Below are 22,146 nucleotides of genomic sequence, written 5' to 3' on the forward strand. Positions count from 1 at the left end.
CGTCATCAGAATGGGCGACCGCCGTTATTCTGCACCAAGCACATCGTAACCTCTTCACATTTGCGCCTGCCATCCAACAGTTACAGGTAGTGGACTCTGTGCAACATCCAGTGTCATCCCGTGCCACTGGTCGCAGACTTGCAGCAGCCGAACTAGGTAATTACCGTCTCATTTAGAGGCCATCGTTGACACGACAACACAAACGGCTGCGTTTGGGACGGTGCCATGACCGAGAAGCGTGGACTGCTGATGAATAGCGTCGCATTTTGTTTAGCGAGGAATCGCTATTCTGCACTACTCTGGATGACTTGTAAAAGGTGGCAGCCAGTCAAGGAATATTTTAGGGAATTGGTTTAAAAAATTTATTTCAAAGAACCAGTCAGGTCTTTACAAGTTTTCTCCCAGAGCAACTTCGGTTGTGCCTACGTGACAAATTGCCTGCCTTTAAGAACCGAGGCAGCTCTGCCCATTTAAAGCTGCTGACAAGAGACGCCTTAGGCCTGCTGCTGAACTGCTAGAGAATTCACGCCATCGGTTTTAGCCAGTAGCGTACGTGGGATACAGGTCATGTGTGTGGAGTGCAGGGCACAGTTGCTTCGCTTCTTGTGATCCAGACCTCGAGCAGAACAGACGTTTTTCATGGGAGGCAGAGCCTGCGGCTTTGCGTTCTATGACCGGCCACAAACATAAATTAACATGAACCGTCTCCCCTTCCACTGTCTATTTGTTTACTTGTTCGTCCTCCTAGACTGGCCTCAATCTGGTAACTTCCTCCCTAGGCGCGCCCCTTGTATACCGTACACCGAAATACACTCCTGGAAATGGAAAAAAGAACACATTGACACCGGTGTGTCAGACCCGCCATACTTGCTCCGGACACTGCAAGAGGGCTGTACAACCAATGATCACACGCACGGCACAGCGGACACACCAGGAACCGCGGTGTTGGCCGTCGAATGGCGCTAGCTGCGCAGCATTTGTGCACCGCCGCCGTCAGTGTCAGCCAGTTTGCCGTGTCATACGGAGCTCCATCGCAGTCTTTAACACTGGTAGCATGCCGCGACAGCGTGGACGTGAACCGTATGTGCAGTTGACGGACTTTGAGCGAGGGCGTATAGTGGGCATGCGGGAGGCCGGGTGGACGTACCGCCGAATTGCTCAACACGTGGGGCGTGAGGTCTCCACAGTACATCGATGTTGTCGCCAGTGGTCGGCGGAAGGTGCACGTGCCCGTCGACCTGGGACCGGACCGCAGCGACGCACGGATGCACGCCAAGACCGTAGGATCCTACGCAGTGCCGTAGGGGACCGCACCGCCACTTCCCAGCAAATTAGGGACACTGTTGCTCCTGGGGTATCGGCGAGGACCATTCGCAACCGTCTCCATGAAGCTGGGCTACGGTCCCGCACACCGTTAGGCCGTCTTCCGCTCACGCCCCAACATCGTGCAGCCCGCCTCCAGTGGTGTCGCGACAGGCGTGAATGGAGGGACGAATGGAGACGTGTCGTCTTCAGCGATGAGAGTCGCTTCTGCCTTGGTGCCAATGATGGTCGTATGCGTGTTTGGCGCCGTGCAGGTGAGCGCCACAATCAGGACTGCATACGACCGAGGCACACAGGGCCAACACCCGGCATCATGGTGTGGGGAGCGATCTCCTACACTGGCCGTACACCACTGGTGATCGTCGAGGGGACACTGAATAGTGCACGGTACATCCAAACCGTCATCGAACCCATCGTTCTACCATTCCTAGACCGGCAAGGGAACTTGCTGTTCCGACAATGCACGTCCGCATGTATCCCGTGCCACCCAACGTGCTCTAGAAGGTGTAAGTCAACTACCCTGGCCAGCAAGATCTCCGGATCTGTCCCCCATTGAGCATGTTTGGGACTGGATGAAGCGTCGTCTCACGCGGTCTGCACGTCCAGCACGAACGCTGGTCCAACTGAGGCGCCAGGTGGAAATGGCATGGCAAGCCGTTCCACAGGACTACATCCAGCATCTCTACGATCGTCTCCATGGGAGAATAGCAGCCTGCATTGCTGCGAAAGGTGGATATACACTGTACTAGTGCCGACATTGTGCATGCTCTGTTGCCTGTGTCTATGTGCCTGTGGTTCTGTCAGTGTGATCATGTGATGTATCTGACCCCAGGAATGTGTCAATAAAGTTTCCCCTTCCTGGGACAATGAATTCACGGTGTTCTTATTTCAATTTCCAGGAGTGTACATTCACTTTATTTTACCTAATTTTCTGTTCTGTCATTTAACGGCAGCCCTGGATGCCCACTCACAAGTTCCGATCGCTCGACCCCCTGTACGTTGCCAGATTCAACAAACGTCTTACCCCTTCCCTGCACATGTACAGGCCATCGCTGGCGACTCTGGCGCCGACTCGGGGAGATGTCCAATATTTCCAATGTTTTGAAGGCGCACAGCGATGTTACTCCTGGTGCGGTGGTGTGGGGTACCATCGGGAATGACCTTAGGCCACGGTTAATAGTTATTGAGAGAGCTTCGATGGGACGACGGCATGCCACCAACATTTCGCGTACACGAATGTTACCTCTCATGCAGCACCATCGTGGTTACACTTTCCAACAAGACAATGCTGGTTCACATATTACACGTGTCTCTCTGAACTGCTTGAGGTAGGCCAGTGGCCAGCAGGTTCCTTAGATAAGGCGCCAACGATACGATGTTGCAGTGCCTGTGTTATTAAGAAGTACGACTGCGCTGAATTATAGCTGTCATGAAATACATGAAATGTTTTCATACTTGCGAATCTGGACAACCGTCTGCTGTATAATGGTATGAGGACAATGAAAATCTGTGCCGGCCCGGCAGGGAACCTGAGTTTCCCGTTTTACGCGAGCGGCCACCTTAACCGCTTTGGCTATCCGTGCACGACTCACCGACCAAACGCAAACACTTCCTGTAATTCCCGTACGGGGTGCAGGGGGAGGGGGGCAGAGATTTTAATAAAAGTCACTAATTGGTATCGGCGGATGAAAGCTACACTACTCGCCATCAAAATTGCTACACCAAGAAGAAATGCAGATGTTAAACGGGTATTCATTGGTCAAATATGTTATACTAGAACTGACATGTGATTACATTTTCACGCACTTTGGGTGCATAGATCCTGAGAAATCAGTACCCAGAACAACCACCTCTGGCCGTAATAACGGCATTGATACACCTGTGCATTGAGTCAAACAGAGATTGGATGGCGAGTACAGGTACAGCTGCCCATGCAGCTTCAACACGATACCACAGTTCATCAAGAGTAGTGACTGGCGTATTGTGAGGAGCCAGTTGCTCGGCCACCATTGACCAGATGTTTTCAATTGGTGAGAGATCTGGAGAATGTGCTGGCCAGGGCAGCAGTCGAACATTTTCTGTATCCAGAAAGGTCCGTACAGGACTTGCAACATGCGGTCGTGCATGATTGTGTTGAAATGAAGGGTTTCGCAGGGATCGAATGTAGGGTAGAGCCACGTGTCGTAACACATCTAAAATGTACCGTCCACTCTTCAAGGTGCCGTCAACGCGAACAAGAGGTGACCGAGATGTGTAACCAATGGCACCCCATACCACCACGCCGGATGATACGCCAGTATGGCGATGACGATCCAATGTCCGTTCACGGCGATGTCGCCAAAAACGGATGCGACCATCATGACGCTGTAAATAGAACCTGGATTCATCCGAAATAATGACGTTTTGCCATTCGTGTACCCAGGTTCGTCGTTGAGTACAGTATCGCAGGTGCTCCTGTCTGTGATGCAGCGTCAAGGGTAACCGCAGCCGTGGTCTGCGAGCTGATAGTCTATGCTGCTGCAAACGTCGTCGAACTGTTGGTGCAGATGGTTGTTGTCTTGGAAACGTCGCCATCTGTTGACTCAGGGATCGAGACGTGGCTGCACGATCCGTTTCAGCCATGCGGATAAGATGCCTGTCATCTCGACTGCTGGTGATACAAGGCCATTGGGATCCAGCACGGCGTTCCGTATTACCCTCCTGAACCCACCGATTCCATATTCTGCTAACAGTCATTGGATCTCGACCAACGCGAGGAGCAATGTCGCGATGTGATAAACCGCAGTCGCAATAGGTTACAATCCGACCTTTATAAAAGTTGTAAACGTGGTGGTACCCATTTCTCCTCCTTACACGAGGCATCACAACAACGTTTCACCAGGCAGCGCCGGTTAACTGCTGTTTGTGTATGAGAAATCGGTTGGAAAGTTTCCTTATGTGAGCACGTTGTAGGTGTCGCCACCGGCCCCAACCTTGCGTGAATGCTCTGAAAACCTAATCATTTGCATATCACAGCATCTTCTACCTGTCGGTTAAATTTCGCGTCTGTAGCACGTCATCATCGTGCTGTAGCAATTTTAACAATTTTAATGGCTGTAGTGTATATTGCAGTACCTGTGTTTTTAAGAAGTACGCTGCAATGTTCCCTACAGCCGTTATGAAATACACTGAAGAGCCAAACAAACTGCTACACCTGCCTAACATCACGTAGGGCCCCCGAGAGCACGCAGAAGTGCTGCAACACGACGTGGCATGGACTCCACTAATGTCTCACGTAGTATTGGAGGGAATTGACACAATGAATCCTGCAGAGCTGTCCATAAATCCCTTAGAGTACGAGGGGGTGGAGATCTCTTCTGAACAGCACGTTGCAAGGCATCCCAGATGTGCTAAATAATGTTCATATCTGAGGAATTTTGTGACCAGCGAAAGTATTTAAACTCAGAAGATTGTTGCTGAAGCCACACTGTAGCAATTCTGGACGTGTGGGATGTCGCATTGTCCTGCTGGAACTGGCCAAGTCCGTCGGAGTGCGCAATGGACATGAATGGATGCAAGTGATCAGACAAGATGCTTTCGTACGTGTCACCTGTCAGACTAATATCAGGGGTCCCATACCACTCCAAATGCACATGTCCCATACCATTACAGTGTCTCCACAAGTTAGAATAATCTCCCGCTGACATGCAGGATCCGTGGATTCATAAGGTTGTCTCCTTACCTGTACACGTCCATCCGTTGGATACAATTTGAAACGAGACTCGTCCGAACAGGCAACATGTTACCAGTCATCAACAGTCCAATTTCGGTGTTGACGGGCCCAGGCCAGGCGTAAAAGTTTGTGTCGTGTGGTCATCAAGGATACACGAGTGGGCCTTCGGCTCCGAAAGCCCATACTGATGATGTTTCGTTGAATGGTTCGCACGCTGACACTTGTTGATGGCCTAGCATTGAAATCTGCAGACATTTGCGGAAGGGTTGCAGTTTTGTCACATTGAACAAATGGTTCAAATGGCTCTGAGCACTATGGGACTCAACTGCTGTGGTCATAAGTCCCCTAGAACTTAGAACTACTTAAACCTAACTAACCTAAGGACACCACACACATCCATGCCCGAGGCAGGATTCGAACCTGCGACCGTAGCGGTCGTGTGTCACATTGAACAAATCTCTTCAGTCGTCGTTGGTCCCGTTCTTGCTGGATCTTTTTCCAGCCGCAGAGATATCCTGGTATTCAGGGGACACTGGTGAAATGGTCGTACGGGGAAATCCTCACTTCATCGCTACGTCGGAGATTTTGTTCAAATGGTTCAAATGGCTCTGAGCAGTATGGGACTTAACATCTGTGGTCATCAGTCCCCTAGAACTTAGAACTACTTAAACCTATCCAACCTAAGGACATCACACGCATCCATACCCGAGGCAGGATTCGAACCTGCGACCGTAGCAGTCGCGCGGTTCCGGACTGAGCGCCTAGAACCGCTAGACCACCGCGGCCGGCGGAGATTTTGTGTCCCATTGCTTGTGCGCTGATTATAACACCACGTTCAAACTCACTTAAATCTCGGTAACCTCCCATTATAGCCGCAGTAGCCGATGTAACAACTGTACCAGACACTTGTTGTCTTATATAGCCGTTGCCGACCGTAGCTCCGTATTCTGCCTGTTTACATCGTATTTGAATACGTATGCCTATACCAGTTTCTTTGGCGCTTCAGTGTGTATGAATGCGTGGTGTCTGTTCTTCCGCACATGTCCGAAGCGGTGAAGGCGTCCGCTCGCGTGCTACGCGAGATCCGAGTCCCAGTGCCGGTCCGTCACAGATTTTCCTTGTCGTCATTTCATTGTACAGCTGATATTTGTCCATATTCGAAACAGCGAATATATCTCATGAATCCTTAGATATGTCTGTGACAGAACGTGTGTGGGTACAGCTCAGATGTAATCTCTGGCCCAGTGCTAGTACCCGGAAGCTGTTCGATACAGTTCCACACTGTCGCCTGATAAACAAAGTAAGACCCTACGGAATATCAGACCAGCTGTGTAGCTGGACTGAAGAGTTTTTAGCAAACAGGACACAGCATGTTGTTCTCAATAGAGAGACGTCTACAGACGTTAAAGTAATCTCTGGCGTGCCAAAGGGGAGTGTTATGGGAGCACTGCTTTTCACAATATATATAAATGACCTAGTAGATAGTCTCGGAAGTTCCATGCGGCTTTTCGTGTATGATGCTGATACAGAGAAGTTGCAGCATTAGAAAATTGCAACGAAATGCAGGAAGACCTGCAGCGGATAGGCACTTGGTGCAGGGAGTGGCAACTGAGCCTTAACATAGACAAATGTAATGTATTGCGAATACATAGAAAGAAGGATCCTTTATTGTATGATTATATGATAGCGGAACAAACACTGGTAGCAGTTACTTCTGTAAAATATTTGGGAGTATGTGTACGGAACGATATGAAGTGGAATGGTTATATAAAATTAATTGTTTTTAAGGCGGGTGCCAGGTTCTGATTTATTGTGAGAGTCCTTACAAAATGTAGTCCATCAACAAAGGTAGTGGCTTACAAAACACTCGTTCGACCTATACTTGAGTATTGCTCATCAGTGTGGGATCCGTACCAGGTCGGGTTGACAGAGGAGATAGAGAAGATAGAAAGAAGAGCGGCGCGTTTCGTCACAGGGTTATTTGGTATGCGTGATAGCGTTACGGAGATGTTTAGCAAACTCAAGTGGCAGACTCTGCAAGAGAGGCGCTCTGCATCACGGTGTAGCTTGCTGTCCAGGTTTCTGGATGAGGTATCGAATATATTGCTTCCCCCTACTTATATCTCCCGAGGAGATCACGAATGTAAAATTATAGAGATTGAAGAGCTGACGGAGGCTTTCCGGCAATCGCTCTTCCCGCGAATCATACGTGATTGGAACAGGAAAGGAAGGTAATGACAGTGGCACGTAAAGTGTCCTCCGCCACACACCTTTGGGTGGCTTGCGGAGTATAATGTAGATATAGATGTAGAATAACAACGACCAGTTACAGCAGTTGCGCGTCACCAGGGAAAGATACCTTCTTTGGAAATTTCACTCCGTATTGCGATCAGTGTAATAACGTCACATACCTTCGCACCCTGTGAAGTTCCATTCCGTTTTCTACTCCCTTATGGGCGCCTCACTTTTTTTGTCACCCAATGTATTTTTATTTCATTGTTTTTGTGAAAACATAAATGCCGGTCTTGTGCACTGTTGTTCAGAAAATAGTCTCCAGGTTGGAGTGGATGAGTCTGTCATCGGTTTCTGTGGCTAGCTGCCCTCGATTTTTTTGTAAAAGCGATGGTTCCACGCTGCAGTATGAAACTCTCCCGACGTATCAGCAAATGCCGTAACTGGGTGGGAGCTGTGTTTGACTATTACGTAACAGCAATAAACGAAACGACGCTTTTGTTTACCCGCAGGCCCCTGAACCGAGATAAAGAGCAGCGAACGAGGTTGCTGCACGGATAAAACTAGTTCTGTTTACCACCGAAACACTCAGGAAGTCTGTGATTCTTCTTCTCTGCATTCAGTCGGATTTTACGCAAATTTCTAACCATCACTTTCATTCACTGTTCGCAATCGATTCTGCCTATCCTGTACACTCTTTTCTGTATCGTTTCTAACATAAAGCGCACGCAATGGATTCGGTTTACATTGCGAAACAATTCTTCGCATTTCACATTTTCAACATTTGCTGCATTTTCCCTCCAAATATTTTTTATCGTAGTCTGTCGCTGTTAGACCTAAGAACAAGAGTTTGCTATCGTACTTTCCAGCATGGATATTTATGGGAAACATCATCCCACAACACTTTTTACTTCTCGGAAACGTATTTTGGAACTAGTGACCATTATAAACATATCCAGCAGCACTAGAAGATAACGATCGCGTCTGCCACGTTTCTACCTTACATCTCATATTGGTATATTATTTTTTACCCTTAAACAAAGAATTAGAATACGTATGTTTCTCTTGTAACTGAAAGTTTAAGGACTAAAGTTTCGCTGTAGTTCCGAAATGCTGAGTAGGAATACTTACATTTACCACAAAAACAACCGAACGTCTTGATATTCTGCAACACCTGCCTCCCTTCACGAAACAGTTTCGTTTGCTCAGTCATCCTCATCTGACAAGTATCTGTCTCCTGTCGAGATAAGATTGGTGTAGGGGCCACACGGTTAGCATTACAGAAACATAAGGAACTATATTGTATGTGAGCTTGAGGTTACAGCTTTGTAAATCTGTTCCCCGAGAAAGTTAATTGATGAAAATGCAATATTGGCTCTTGCGTACTTAGAGATAGTGAAGTAGCGGTGTTCTTCCGTTATGGGTAATAAGTTATTGTGTCTTTTGAATAAACTGTAAGAGTTTGAAAGAAGGTAAACTATTACATCTCTTGATTACGTTGCTAAATTGCGAGGGCTGTAAAGTGGGAATGGTAGGAACACAAATCCTCGTCTGAAAAATATGTAGATAAAGAATTAATTCAGTCGTGGGAGAAAAAGTGGTGATCTTCATATTTGGAGTCGGATTTGCCAATTGTAGTTTGTACCATAGGCAAATATCTTAATTTCATTTATTTCTCTAATTAGACGTCATTAATTAACAGTGTTAGTAAAAGGAGAAAAATCATGTGATTCATGAGCATCTTTGTTAAAATGAGAGGTTTTTCCGCACGTTATGCGAGGCGGCTATATACAGGATTACGTAAAACGCTCATCTGAAGCGCTCTGAACTATATTGCTCTTGATACATACGATAATTTGCCTATCAGCAATGTAAATAAAGGTTGATGTTGTTTATAGTATTTGGGCTCTTTTCTATCGTAATATTTATCTTGACATAGTCCATCATAGAGCTGAGTGAGTAAATGAATCTGAACGTTGCTTCACTTGTGTTCTACATTGAAGAGCCAAAGAAACTAGTACACATGCCAAATATTGTGTACGGGCCCCGCAAGGACGCAGAAGCGGCGCAACACGACGTGGCATGGTCTCGACCAATATCTGAAGTTGTGCTGGAGGGAACACACACCTTGAACCCTGCACGGCTGTCCATAAATCTGTAAGACTACGAAGGGGTGGTAATCTCTTCTGAACAGCACGTTGAAAGGAATTCCAGACATGCTCAATAATGTTCATGGCTGGAGAGTTTGGTAGCCAATGGAAGTTTTTAAACTCTGAAGAGTTTTCCTGGAGCTACTCTGTAGCAATTCTGGACGTGTGGGATGTCGCATTGTCCTGCTGGAATTGCTGGAAAGCCCGTCGGCATGCACAATGGACATGAATGAATGCAGGTTATCAAACAGGATGCTTACGTACGTGTCACCTGTCAGGGTCGTATCTAGAGGTCCCATATCACTCCAACTGCATACGCCCCACACCATTACTGAGCCTCCACCAGATTGAACAGTCCCATGCTGACATGCAGGGTCCGTGGACTCATGAGGTTGTCTCCATACCCATACATGCCCACCAGCTCGATACAATTTGCGACGAGACTCGTCCGACCAGGCAACATGTTACCAGTCATCAACAGTCCAATTTCGGTGCTGACGGGAGTGAGGCGTAAAACTTTGTGTCGTGCAGTCACCAAGGATACACGAGTGGGCCTTTGGCTCCGAAAGCCCGTATCGATGATATTTCGTTGAATGGTTCGCACGCTGACACTTGTTGATGGCCTAGCATTGAAATCTGCAGAAACTTGCGGAAGGTTTGCCGTTCTGTCACGTTGAAAGATTCTCTTCAGTCGTCGTTGGTCCCGTTCTTGCAGGATCTTTTTCCGGCCGCAGCGATTTCAGATATTTGATGTTTTACCGAATTCCTGGTATTTAGGATGCACTCGTGAAATGGTCGTACGGGAAAATCCCCACTTTATCACTACCTCGGAGATGCTGTGTTCCACCGCTCGTGCGCCGATTATAATACCACGTTGAAACTTACTTAAATCTCGATAACCTGTCATTGCAGCTACACTTGTGTTATGTAGGCGTTACCGACCGCAGCTCCGTATTCTGCCTGTTTACATATTTTTGTATTTTAATATGCATGCCTATACCAGTTTCTTTGGCGCTTCAGTGTATAAACAGCAGCAAACCACAAGCACCGTTTAAAAATTTTCGTATAAATCAAACCATTACTGGATTCCGATTTATTAGAAATCCATCATCAGATGGCTTTTGCAGATTCTCATGCTTTCTTGATGAGGCATTGTTTTGCACTTGCTATTGGTTTGGTGTCGTAATGCCCTAAAACCTTTTGTACTTATTGGTTTGTTGCCCTGAGGTAAACAAGAAGATTTCTGTTTTCAATTTTGTAAACTTACGACAATTTTTTTTCTTTCTGACCTCACAGAAGCGGTCATGAAATGTTTTTAAGGTTCTGTGCGATAAATTCGTCCTGTATTTGTGTCACGCATTTTGAAGTTAACACATTTTTCAACTGTTCTTGATGTGGGACCACAGTCATATAGATTTTATTGAAAGAAGTTTCAACTATTTGATTTTAGTTGTTCATTTATTTTATGCGATCATGATTTCAGCTCTGTAGCTATTTTCAAGTGCATGTTGAACTGTTAAAACACATTTTAACATTTCAACATACGAAGCGGAAATCATGTAAATTAATGAACAATCAACACTCAAATGGCGTTTTTTTTTAAAAATAACACATTTTTGTTCATGCACTGTGTGAGTGCTGATTCATTCTCTGGAAACTTTTTTTACACGGAAAATGTTATTGTGTAGTTAAAACGCACATGAAAGTATTAAATCAATTTCGTGTAAGGACACCTTTAGTAAGAAGTTCAGTAGAAGCAATAATTTTCTTTGTTGATTTCCCCTAGTATTCATGTGGAAAATATCGAAATATGTCCTACTTAGTACCGTATAACTGTCTGCATTTCAAGAACTTTGTATAAGAATTTTAATATTAACAATAACGCGATTTCTACAAATAAATTACCATTTTGTATTAGACATGGAAAATATAGGTGTGAGGTTGTAACATATAATTTCGTGTAAATCATTGTAAAATATGTTTCTATAATATCGTCTTTGTCGTCTGGGGGGAAAACCTAATCTAAAGTGGGCCTGAAAGGCTGAAAATCATTTCGTGACATTTTGCAAATTACCAACAGTGAATTGTATTTCTGTTGTTGTTGTCCTACTGAGTCAATCTCCAGCGGAACGCTCATTCTACTTTTTATGAAAATAAATCAGTATGTTGGACTCTCGCATATAGTATTTTTGTAAGTATGTACGAGTTTATTTTTGTGTTTTGTTGCAGCATGCTCCAAACGCACTATTTATTAGAAAAGTGCATAAGATAAATGCATGTCTTACAGGTATACAGCAGTATCCAGGCGAACGTGTCTTTGTTGTCGGCAGATGAGCGCTACGTTCTTCTTGGTTATGAAGTGGAAAAGGTAAGTCTTCTATTAACTGAAGTCATCATTTTAGTTGCTCTTCCAGAAATCGGAAAGAAGTTCATTGTACAACACCAGTCTAATTTTCTAAGCAGCTTATATATTTATGTTTTGAAATACGCCTGTAAAGCAAGGTTTTTTGTTGATTTTCCAAGTGTTTCTTGAAATTGGAAAAGATATATGTTTCTCTTGAGTTAGAAACATCGTTAAATTTATGGAGAATCTGCAATATTGTCCATTTTGAACAATGTTGTCAGCTGACATTTGCTGCCTGATCATACAAGAGTGTTGCCATTCTAGAACGTTTGACGCACATACTGACAACTTATACCTATCAACTCTCGTTTTCCTTCTTTTCCTCTGCGCTACGATGAGAATTCCGAAGGCAAGTAACGCCATACTTGCATCGGTTTTCTCATGCCAGGCTTGCTCGACGTGCAAACTTAGCGTAAGTGTTTGTGGGCTTTGGAATGAAAGCTGGGAGTAGCTACCAGGTTAAAGCCTTACATTAGGTTGTCACTCAGTTCGATTACTGTTTCACTGCACAGACTCTGCCTGTACTAATTTGCCAACATTACGTTGAAGAGTAACAGAAGTGAATGAATGATTTAATGCGATGCTGCTATAGTGCAGCCGGTCCAGTCTTCATCAAACGGCAGTTTAGTTCGAAAATTTGCAGCTCCATAGTCCAAAAAAAAAGACTGAGATTATAAGTATGCCGTATGTGGCGCTCGCGTAGTGTAAGTGTAATGAAAATGAAATGAAATGAAATGTCGTGTGGCTAGGGCCTCCCGTCGGGTAGACCGTTCGCCTGGTGCAAGTCTTTCGATGTGACGCCACTTAGACGACTTGCGCGTCGATGGGGATGAAATGATGATGATTAGGACAACACAACACCCAGTCCCTGAGCGGAGAAAATCTCCGACCCAGCCGGGAATCGAACCCGGGCCCTTATGATTGACAGTCCGTCGCGCTGACCACTTTTTCTTTTTTTTGAAATCTCATGTTGTTCGTTATAGTTCGTTGCAATTGTTCGTGGCGGACGTCCCGTGACGCCCATTGAAGTTCGTTATTGATCCAGTCACTCAGTTTTTTTATTACAGAGAGTAGCTAACCCTCTGACCGAACACGCTGAGCTACCGTGCCGGCGACCTCTCAGCTACCGGGGGCGGACTAAGTGTAATGAGACTCCTCGATTATTAGAACAAAATTTTTTTTAAGAAGCAGCTGGTTCACATACAGAAGAGTCTCCAAACGGACTTCCTTAAGAACAAAAACGGTAATTAAGAAATGCCACACGCCAGCAGATGCAGTTAGTATCGAAGAACAGGAGAGGAAAAAAGACGTATGGAGTAGAAATGGAAAGACAATGGGTAGCAAAGTGAAGTGTAACGAGTTTACGTGGCAGGAAATTGGAGAACAAATATGGAGGAGAGGTGTACATGACAGTAATACGAACCGCAAGGTACAGAGCACACGCAAGATTTGTTCTCCATTTGTAACTACCCCTTTTGTAGTCTCACCCGTTCTCTTTTCCCATTTCTCTTTTGCAGAGCTTCTTAATATCCATCTGGTCACAATCGCGGGAATTCTGTCGTAGCTTTCTGCAGAGTTTTGTCGAGCAGCGCATTTGGCGATCTTGTCTGTTGATTCCTTATCAGGACTTCTTACATCAGCTTTTGTTCAATAAAAATGACGTGCCATTTCATCCGACAGTTTTCCCTAATTTCGTGATTTTTTTTTCCTTTCAGTGAATCGGTGGTTGATATACAGGGTGTATCAAAAAGAAACATCCGGTTTGACACGTTTGAAAGTAAGAAAATGTAAATGTCGTGTGACTAGGGCCTCCCGTCGGGTAGACCGTTAGGTTGGTGCAAGTATTTCAATTTGACGCCACTTCGGCGACTTGCGCGTCGATGGGGATGAAATGATGATGAAGAACACACAACACCCAGTCATCACGAGGCAGAGAAAATCCCTGACCCAGCCGGGAATCGAACCCGGGACACCGTGCGCGGGAAGCGAGAACGCTACCGCAAGACCACGAGCTGCGGACGTTTGAAAGTAATAAACATATACAATGAATTTAGTTTTTTGATGAACGGGAAACTCAACAGGTTTTTTTTCATACCTTTTCATACGTGTTTAATATGCCCCCCCCCCCCCCCCCCTCCGAGATCCACGACATATGTCGACGCGGTATTCAAATTGTTCCCACTCTGCAGCGAGCGGGTCTTGAGTTACAACTTCCACAGCTGCTGTTATGTGATGTCTCAGTTCATTGTTGTTGGTAACAGAGGCACATAAACTATGTCTGTTATAAACACCCACAAGAAATAACCACATACAGTCAGGTCCGGTGACCTCTGAGGCCAATAATGTAAGGCTGAATCATTTGGTCCAGTGCGGCCGATCCAGCGCTCGGTAACCCTTTGATTTCAAAATTCCCTCACTTCCAGATGCCAGTGTGGATGTGCCCTATACTGTTGGTAAATCAAGTAGTTCGAATCAGTCTCCAGCTGTGGGAAAAAGTACTCAAGCATATCGAGATATATGCTTCCTGTAACAATGTTCTCGACAAAGAAAAATGGACCATACACCTTTTCCCATCAAACTGCACAAAACACATTTAATTTTGGAGAGCCCCTCTCATGTTGTACAACTTCATGTGGTTGTTCCGTACCCCATATTCTCACATTATGACGGTTCACCTTTCCATTTAAGTGGAGTGTAGTCACGTCACTTAACACCAAGCGTGGGAAAAAACTGTCATCCTCCTTCTTGGCAAAAGCGAAATTACCGAACTCCACACGTTGTTGTTTCTCACCTTCACGAAGAGCTTGCAATAGCTGAATTTTGTATGTTTTCATGTGAAAACGTCGACGCAACATACGCCAGACGAACATCGAGGCATGTCGAGCTGTCGAGTTGCACGGCGAACGGATTTCTGCGGACTCCTTGTGAAACTGTGGCGGATGCTTTCGACGTCTGTGTCAGACACTCGGGAACAGCCCGGCGATTTGCCTTTGCACAAACAACCTGTTTCTCGGAATTGTTGATGCCAATCGTCTAGTGCTCTGTGCTGTAGGGGGATCTACACCATACCTAGTACGAAAGTCACGCTGAACAGTTATTACTGACCCGCACTGCGCAAAACGCAGATCACAAAAAGCTTTCTGTTCTCACGGCACCATTTTTACTATAACTGATGCGGGCGCACACTGCTGCTACCTAGCGGGAACCATGTAAAACTCGAGAGTTCGCTCTTTCCAGCAGTACGTTGTTCACGCACGTATCTCAAATAACATAACAGTTATGATTTTTTAAATCGGATGATTATTTTTGATACACCCTGTATTTTTTCACTTTTTTTATTTTCCTGTTTGTTGAAGCAATTGCGCTTTCTCGCACTATAATATGAATCGGTATTGTTTTCTTTATTTTTACTACAACATCCCTCTGTTTCACGTTACAAATCAACTATTGAATTAAACGTTGCCAATTTCAATTTTGTTGTAAATACTGTTTATTTTTAAGTAACAGGAGGATAACTATGTAGAGCGAATACATTCTTTAGCTTACGCAGCCCTTTATATATACTCACTTAGTTTATAGACGGTTTACCACTTCTGGTTTATGGAGGAATCTAGTAGGACACTGATCACATACGAGTACGTAAAGACAGCGATCGTTGTTACCGAACGCCCAGTCGGTATGCAACACTACCGTAACTGGCCAAAGGCGCTAGGAGAACTACCGTAGTCCACGCTTACTGATCATAGTCTACGGTAGCCTACGGTAGTTTTACAACCCTGATCTTCGCCCTTCGAGGTGGCAAGGACAGCACGTGATAATGTTGGTCCACAGGTTGCAATGAAAGAAACACTTTATTAGTGAACACACAAAAGAACGGTTCTGACGTGAAACAAGAAGTAATATTCACTTCTGGTAGAACGACAACGTCTCTCGCTGTAGATGATAAAATCTCTTACTGTTGTCTAGCCCAGTGTGTTTGGTCCTCGGTCTGTCTCAGCTTTGCTCGCTACTTCTCGGAAGAACTCGAAACAGTGCCATATTTCATTGAATATTGCGGTATGTTCTTTTCCGATAGGCACCACTGTCTCATTTAGGCAGAATCGCGGTGTCAGCGGTCTTTACCCTTCGCTGTTTGATCATAGTAAGAAGGACGTTCACAGGTCCACTTGCTGTTTGCACAGAAACAGACAGTGTAACAAGTTATCATCACAAGCCTTTAAATGAACGGGAATAACAGAGAAGAGGGATAGGAATTCTCAGCATCTATCATGCAGTCACACAACCAATGCATACTGCAAATTTGGTATGAAATGACATTGTAATACCCTGCAGAATGCATTTTATTGCGTTTGCAGCTGAATTAATCAAAGTTTAGACAAATTGCTTTCAGTTACAATAAATTTGACCAAATCATTCATACTTTACGATATTTCAACACAGCACAGAGCAGTTTTTCTGACATTTTGATCCTTTCCCATACTACCTAAAAACTTCATTACCGGCTGTCGTGATGATATTACCACAGCCACCGACCGACGTGGCGCAGTAGTTAGCACACTGGATTAGTATTGGAGAGGACGACGGTTCAGACCCGCGTCCGGGCATCCAGATTTGCTTTTCCGTGATTTCCCTAAATCGCTTGTGGCAAATGCCAGGATGGTTCCTTTCAAAAGGCGCGGCCGATTTCCTTCCCGATCCTCGTCACAATCCGAGCTTGCGCTCCGACTACAATGACCTCGATGTCGATGGGACGTTAAACCCATTCTTCCTTGCTTCCATTACCACAATCTACGTGAACCTGGCTTCTGACTGTTCAAACGACCTTTTTACAGTTGTTATCAAACTACTGCTTGTATTGCACACACTCAGCATTAAAAGGGCAGAATACGGTCATGTTTAAAAATAACTTATCTTAAATGACCACTTGAAATCACCCTTTATGCATTGTTACAACGTATCGCGAATGTGATATAACACGCAACGCACTGCCTATCAACACCATAAACGAAGACGTCTTGCGGCTCGAAGTATCAGTTTCAGTACACTTGCTGCTCGTAGCTCTGAACTCTGAGTCGCATGGTTCAGCCAGAAGATTATTTCCACTAAATGGCGGTTGGATCTGTCACACGCATACAGACTGACACTTCCCGAGAAAAGTGAAGCGTCAAGAAGACACCGTAGATGTCAAATTCATACACGTACACGCCATCGGTGGGTGTGTAAATGATTTAAGAAAATGAAGGGGGAGGGGGAATGGAAAGGAAAAGTAACGGCTTATTGACATCAGCTGCGTCAGGACTTAGTGTGGCATCAGCGGCGACGAGTGAAAATGTGTGCTGGGCTGGGACTGGAAAACCTTGGCGCTCCTGCTTGCTAGGATGTTATGTTAACCACAGCCCCACCTCGACAGTGTTTATCGCAACTGCGCGGGCCAGCTCTGCACGCCTCTCGGCCTACCCACACTCCCACCTCGCCCCAGCTATCCGCTGTCGCTGTCCGGGCCCACCGTGCTCGCTACTTGGAGGTTCCCGCAGCAGGTCGGACGTAATTGCGCATCCGCACTGAATGTGGTTGATCCATTGCTCATCGAGGCGAATCAATTATGTGAATACGTGGTGTCTGTTCTTTCGGACACGCCCGAAAGAACAGACACGATGCATTCATATGAATGATTAGAGTTGCGATTCTCTGTGACAGGTAGAAAAGTCGCAGTGGCTGTTACTGTTGTAGGGTATATAAAGGGTGTGAACAGCATCAGATGTCCTCCAACGGTCCCAACGCCTTCTCCAGAATCACTTTGACCTTTTTTCAGTATGGTGTAACCAATGGCTCCTGAAAATCAATCCTTCCAAGACCCGTGGCAATCATCGTAGGTCGTACCACTCGCTCCTTCCGGCTCCTGGCTTTCTCCCTTACCGTCTGTGCCTGTCCTGTCCACCTCTCCCCCACCCTCACCTACCTTGGCCTCACCATTGATCGTCACCTCACCTGGATCCCTCAGCTCCACTCCATCCAATCCAAAGCCCACAACTGCCTCCGACTCCTCAAACTCCTCTCTGGCCGGACATGCGGGTTGCACCCCTCTACCATCCTCCACACCTACAAATCCTTAATCCATCCCATCCTCTGTTATGCCAGTCCCGCCTGGATATCTGCTCCCCCCCCCCCCCCCCCCCCAAATTCTATAAGTCTCTCCAGATCCTTGAGCGTCATGCACTCCGCCTCGCCTTCCATGTATGCCTCCCGTCCCCCACGCGGATCCCCTATGACCTCATTCCTTTCCCCCATCTGCTCCTATTCCTTGAACATATCCGCGTACTCTACACCTCCTGCCGCCTTGATCCCCCTCACCCCCTGGTTGCTCCTATCCTCTCACGTCCCTGCCCCCTGCCACGCCTTCGCTGTTGTATCCCCCCCCCTACCCTCCATCTCTACACCATCTCCTTTCCCAAGGTGGCTTTCATCATTTCCCCCTCCCGGATGATGCCCTCTCTCCCTCCATTTATCCCTCCTATCAACTCTGATCCTCACCCCCCCTCCTTTCCTCTGTCCCTTTCTCTGGGCTCCCTCTTCCCCCCCTTCCATCCTGTTTTCTCCCCTCCTAACCTCTCCCTACCTCCCTTCTCCCCCCTCCCCATGAGTCCTTTTGTATTCCCCTCCTCTGCCTTCCCCACTCCCTATCGCGTCTGCTCAGCATCCCCCACCCCTCTTATGGGTCCTCATCCTCCATTGGCTCCATCCCCCCTCCCCCCCTTCGTTTTTCCTCTCCTTCCCCCCTTTTCCTCATCATCTGTCCAGTTTCCCACCACCTGCTCTAGGCTGTGGTATGTCATATTTGCCAACTTTTTAGTGCAGTGTTCAAGTGAATGTTCAGTGTTGTTCGTCTTTCCAAAGTGTTGCGAACAGAAACCATGCTGTCGCTGGAGTGTTGCAAACAGAAACCATGCTGTCGCTGGGTGCGAATTTTATGTCTTTTGCGAACAGAGACCAGAGTGTTGCCTTGTTTTTTAATTGTCTGTCTATTATTTTACCTGTCTGCTTCATATGTATTTTATTAGCATCATCATTCCTTTGTTCTATGTTTTAAGTTCCACGATTTATTTCGCCATGTTACCATTTAAGTCTCCGATTTTATCGCCTGTTTTTATTATTTATTATCTTCATCTTTTTAAAACAAAGTCTGTAGGCTGAAGTACGGCATACTAAGCTGCTGCCAGCGCGCCCCCTTCGGGGGGAATCGAAACTCAATGAAAAAAATAAATAATACAACAACAACAGATGTTGAGTGGTCAGCGTGAAGGGCATGGAGGTGGTGCGTACTCATGCAAGATAGCGTTATCGGCAGTTGCCTCAGTTTGAAAGAGATCTCATTGCGGTGACATTTACTGTGTGTTCGTGCCTCAGTCTAGATGGGTAACATCTTTTCCAACGTTATTTAAAAATATTGTAACTTGTTTAACGACGAGAGTGAGTCAGAGTCTGATGATGTCCTTGTAAGCCGAAAACTGGCTATCCAAATGAGTTAATCTTGTTTAACATGTACAATAATGTGCTTTTCATGTAGTACAGGTCCGAAACAAAAAGAGCGCAAGACGAGCTTTGCACCACTTGGAGTGCCAAGTGTAAGCCTATGTCTTGACTTTTAAAACCTTGAGCATAGCGAAATTATGGCGTTATAACCAGGTACACTGTGTTCCACAAGACGGCTACAAGTGTTCACTAAATACACTGTGCGGCAAAAGTCTCACTGTATGTTTGCACTTTCAAAAACCTATTTTCCGTAATATGGAAATATTGACACGACTGAGGAACTGTAAATTTAAGCGTATTACGAATAAATTCTCTATTTAAAAATCTACTGTAATTACAAACCTGAACTGTTCTATTCACATCCAATATTTTTCTCTTCCAGGTATTCCGACATTCAGCAACTGCGCGTTATGTAGCCTACAACATTGCGAAAAAGTAAGTGAAAATAATGAAGGAATTGTTCACTTTTATGTTAATTTGTATCGTGACCTGTGTTCCAGGTCTGGCAGAAACAGACTTGCCAGAGTTCAGTCCAATAATTGCGTAGTTAAAGAAAGGAACGCTGTCATTGTGATGTTAACAATTGCTGGGTGGTCGTTGGTGCACGTGGACGTGCTGAAACACTTCTACATAACGCATCCGACACGTGCTGGATGGGATATAAGTCGGGGGAACGGGCAGGTCAAATCATTCGCCGAATACCCTCTCGTTTCAAGAGTCCTCCACCTGCCCTGTAAGATGCGGTAGCGCAGTCAGCCATAATTATGAAATCAATAGGAGAGATGTGCTTCACCGGAGGGAAGATGAACAAGTGTTCATAGCTCTTAAAGTATGCACTTTAGAGCCCATATTTACAGGACACTCTTTTCTTCTTATGGTTCGTACTACCACCTCTCAAATCGTGGAAAGCAATGAGCTTGCAGTAGAACAGATTTCTTTCACAGTATCGTAAGTGAAGAAATGCTCAGTGCTCTTAACGTAAGCATTTTAGAGCTCATGTTTGCTAGACTTTTTTGTTTCGAATGATCGTTCCTCTCACATACCTGAATATTGACCATTGCTCCTGGGACACACTATAATAGTTCATGCGAACAAGAAGTTCACCGCCAGAAAGATTTGACCTCCGAACATTGGGGAAAGGGTGGTTGAGGGTGCGACTGTGAGCGACTGTCACGAGATGGACGCAATTGCTTTACTGCTTGCAAAAAAAAAAAAAAAAAAAAAAAAAAAAAAAAAAAAAAAAAAAAAAAAAAAACCTACGTGTTAATTTTCCACCGGTTGAGTTGTCAGGTTGGCCAAACGAAGTAATTCAGCATCTTAAATGCAACAGTGCACTGGACTTCCCGCAGTGTATAGAGTCACTTGTTTCAAAGGCCGACAGCGGCAACAGAGAGGGAGTTTGCGAATATTTTGCTCACAGAAGGACACAGTAAAAACAGTCCTTTTAAAATCAAAGCACGGAAGGTATTTAGTACTTTAGATGTTGCGGTATTGGGTGGTATGTGTTATTTTAATGTCATTAACGTTGCTGTCGGCAGCACGACGACGCAGATCGCCCATGGGGAGCGACTGCAGTTCGTGGACTGGTCGCCAGAGGGCAACGCGCTCGCCTACGTGCTCCAGAACGACCTGTACTACGTGCCGGAGGTGGGCGGGCAGCCAGTGCGTATCACTGACGACGGCGTCCCAGACGTCATCTACAACGGCGTCGCCAACGAACTGACGGACGGTAAGGCGAAGAAAAAATTTTTTTTCGATGGTGCTGAGCCACAGTTATGCAATATTTTTTGAAAGAATAAACTGCCATTTAACTTTATATTACTGTACCTATCTTCCGTGCTATCTAGATTTCGGCTTTTATGCCATTATTGAGTACAATGCTAAAAATTCTTAGACCATTAACAGGTCATATCTGGCAAAGTCGGTCCAAAGCAGGTAAACAGGACTTGTTTACCTGCCGTAGACTGACTTTACCGGATATGAAGAACTTTTATCATTGTGCTAACTAATGGCACAAAAGCCGAAACCTGGATACCGAAGATAAATACAGTAATAGACAGTCAAATGGCAGTTTGTTCTCTCTCTCCCCTCCCCTCTCTCTTTCTTTTTCTCTTTCTTTCATTTTTTTTAAAGTGAGGCGAACATTGCAGAGTGCTCTTCAAACAAAGTCTCACAGAACTGTGTTACTGGGGATGCCCCTATAGGTCATCAGGTCAGAAATTCGCTCTATTCACCGCTCGTGCACTTCTCCTTCTCGAAACGTGAACGCTGAGTGAGTAATGCTTCCAGAACTTAATTCCTACACGTTAACCAATAGATGGTGATATATGTGGCCAGCTAGGTAAGTATTCCTGGATTCAACGCTATCAAACATTGTCGACTAATAACTAACATACAAAACGAGAGAATTTGAAATACAGCCAATAAAACAGGGAAAAGGGAATATAGACATCTAAAAATGAGACGGATACGAAGTTCAGATTGGTGAAGCAGAAAAGGTTAGCATAAAACGTTACAGGAGAAATGCAAAAATGTAGAACCATGCTTGACTGCGAGGAAGATAGATGTAGCGTAAAAGAAAATTAAAGAAACTTTTGCAGAAAGGGAAGCAGCTATGAGCTCAGATAGCAACACCGCTATGAGCAAAGAAGAGTAGGCGAAAATGTGAAAGGAAAATATAAAAGGGAAGTAGCTGCATATTCCTTGCCTAGCAAGAGTACTTCTCCAGGCAGCACGTTTCTGTCGCAGCCTTTTTGGTTGCACATCACTAGCACACCTGGCTGACTCTGATATAT

General features: G+C 45.4%; 1 protein-coding gene across 1 annotated transcript in view; it reads left to right on the top strand.

The window, feature by feature from the left end:
- LOC126262207 (venom dipeptidyl peptidase 4-like) overlaps positions 1–22,146 on the top strand; it is a 425,317-nt gene that overhangs the window by 237,018 nt on the left and 166,153 nt on the right. The window contains exons 4-6 of the mRNA XM_049958631.1: positions 11,705–11,785; positions 19,734–19,786; positions 20,890–21,080. Coding sequence (XP_049814588.1) covers positions 11,705–11,785; positions 19,734–19,786; positions 20,890–21,080 — 325 coding nt within the window. The remainder of the gene's footprint in view (positions 1–11,704; positions 11,786–19,733; positions 19,787–20,889; positions 21,081–22,146) is intronic.

The sequence above is a fragment of the Schistocerca nitens genome, chromosome 6, assembly GCF_023898315.1.
Source record: "Schistocerca nitens isolate TAMUIC-IGC-003100 chromosome 6, iqSchNite1.1, whole genome shotgun sequence".
Classification (NCBI taxonomy): Eukaryota; Metazoa; Arthropoda; class Insecta; order Orthoptera; family Acrididae; genus Schistocerca; species Schistocerca nitens.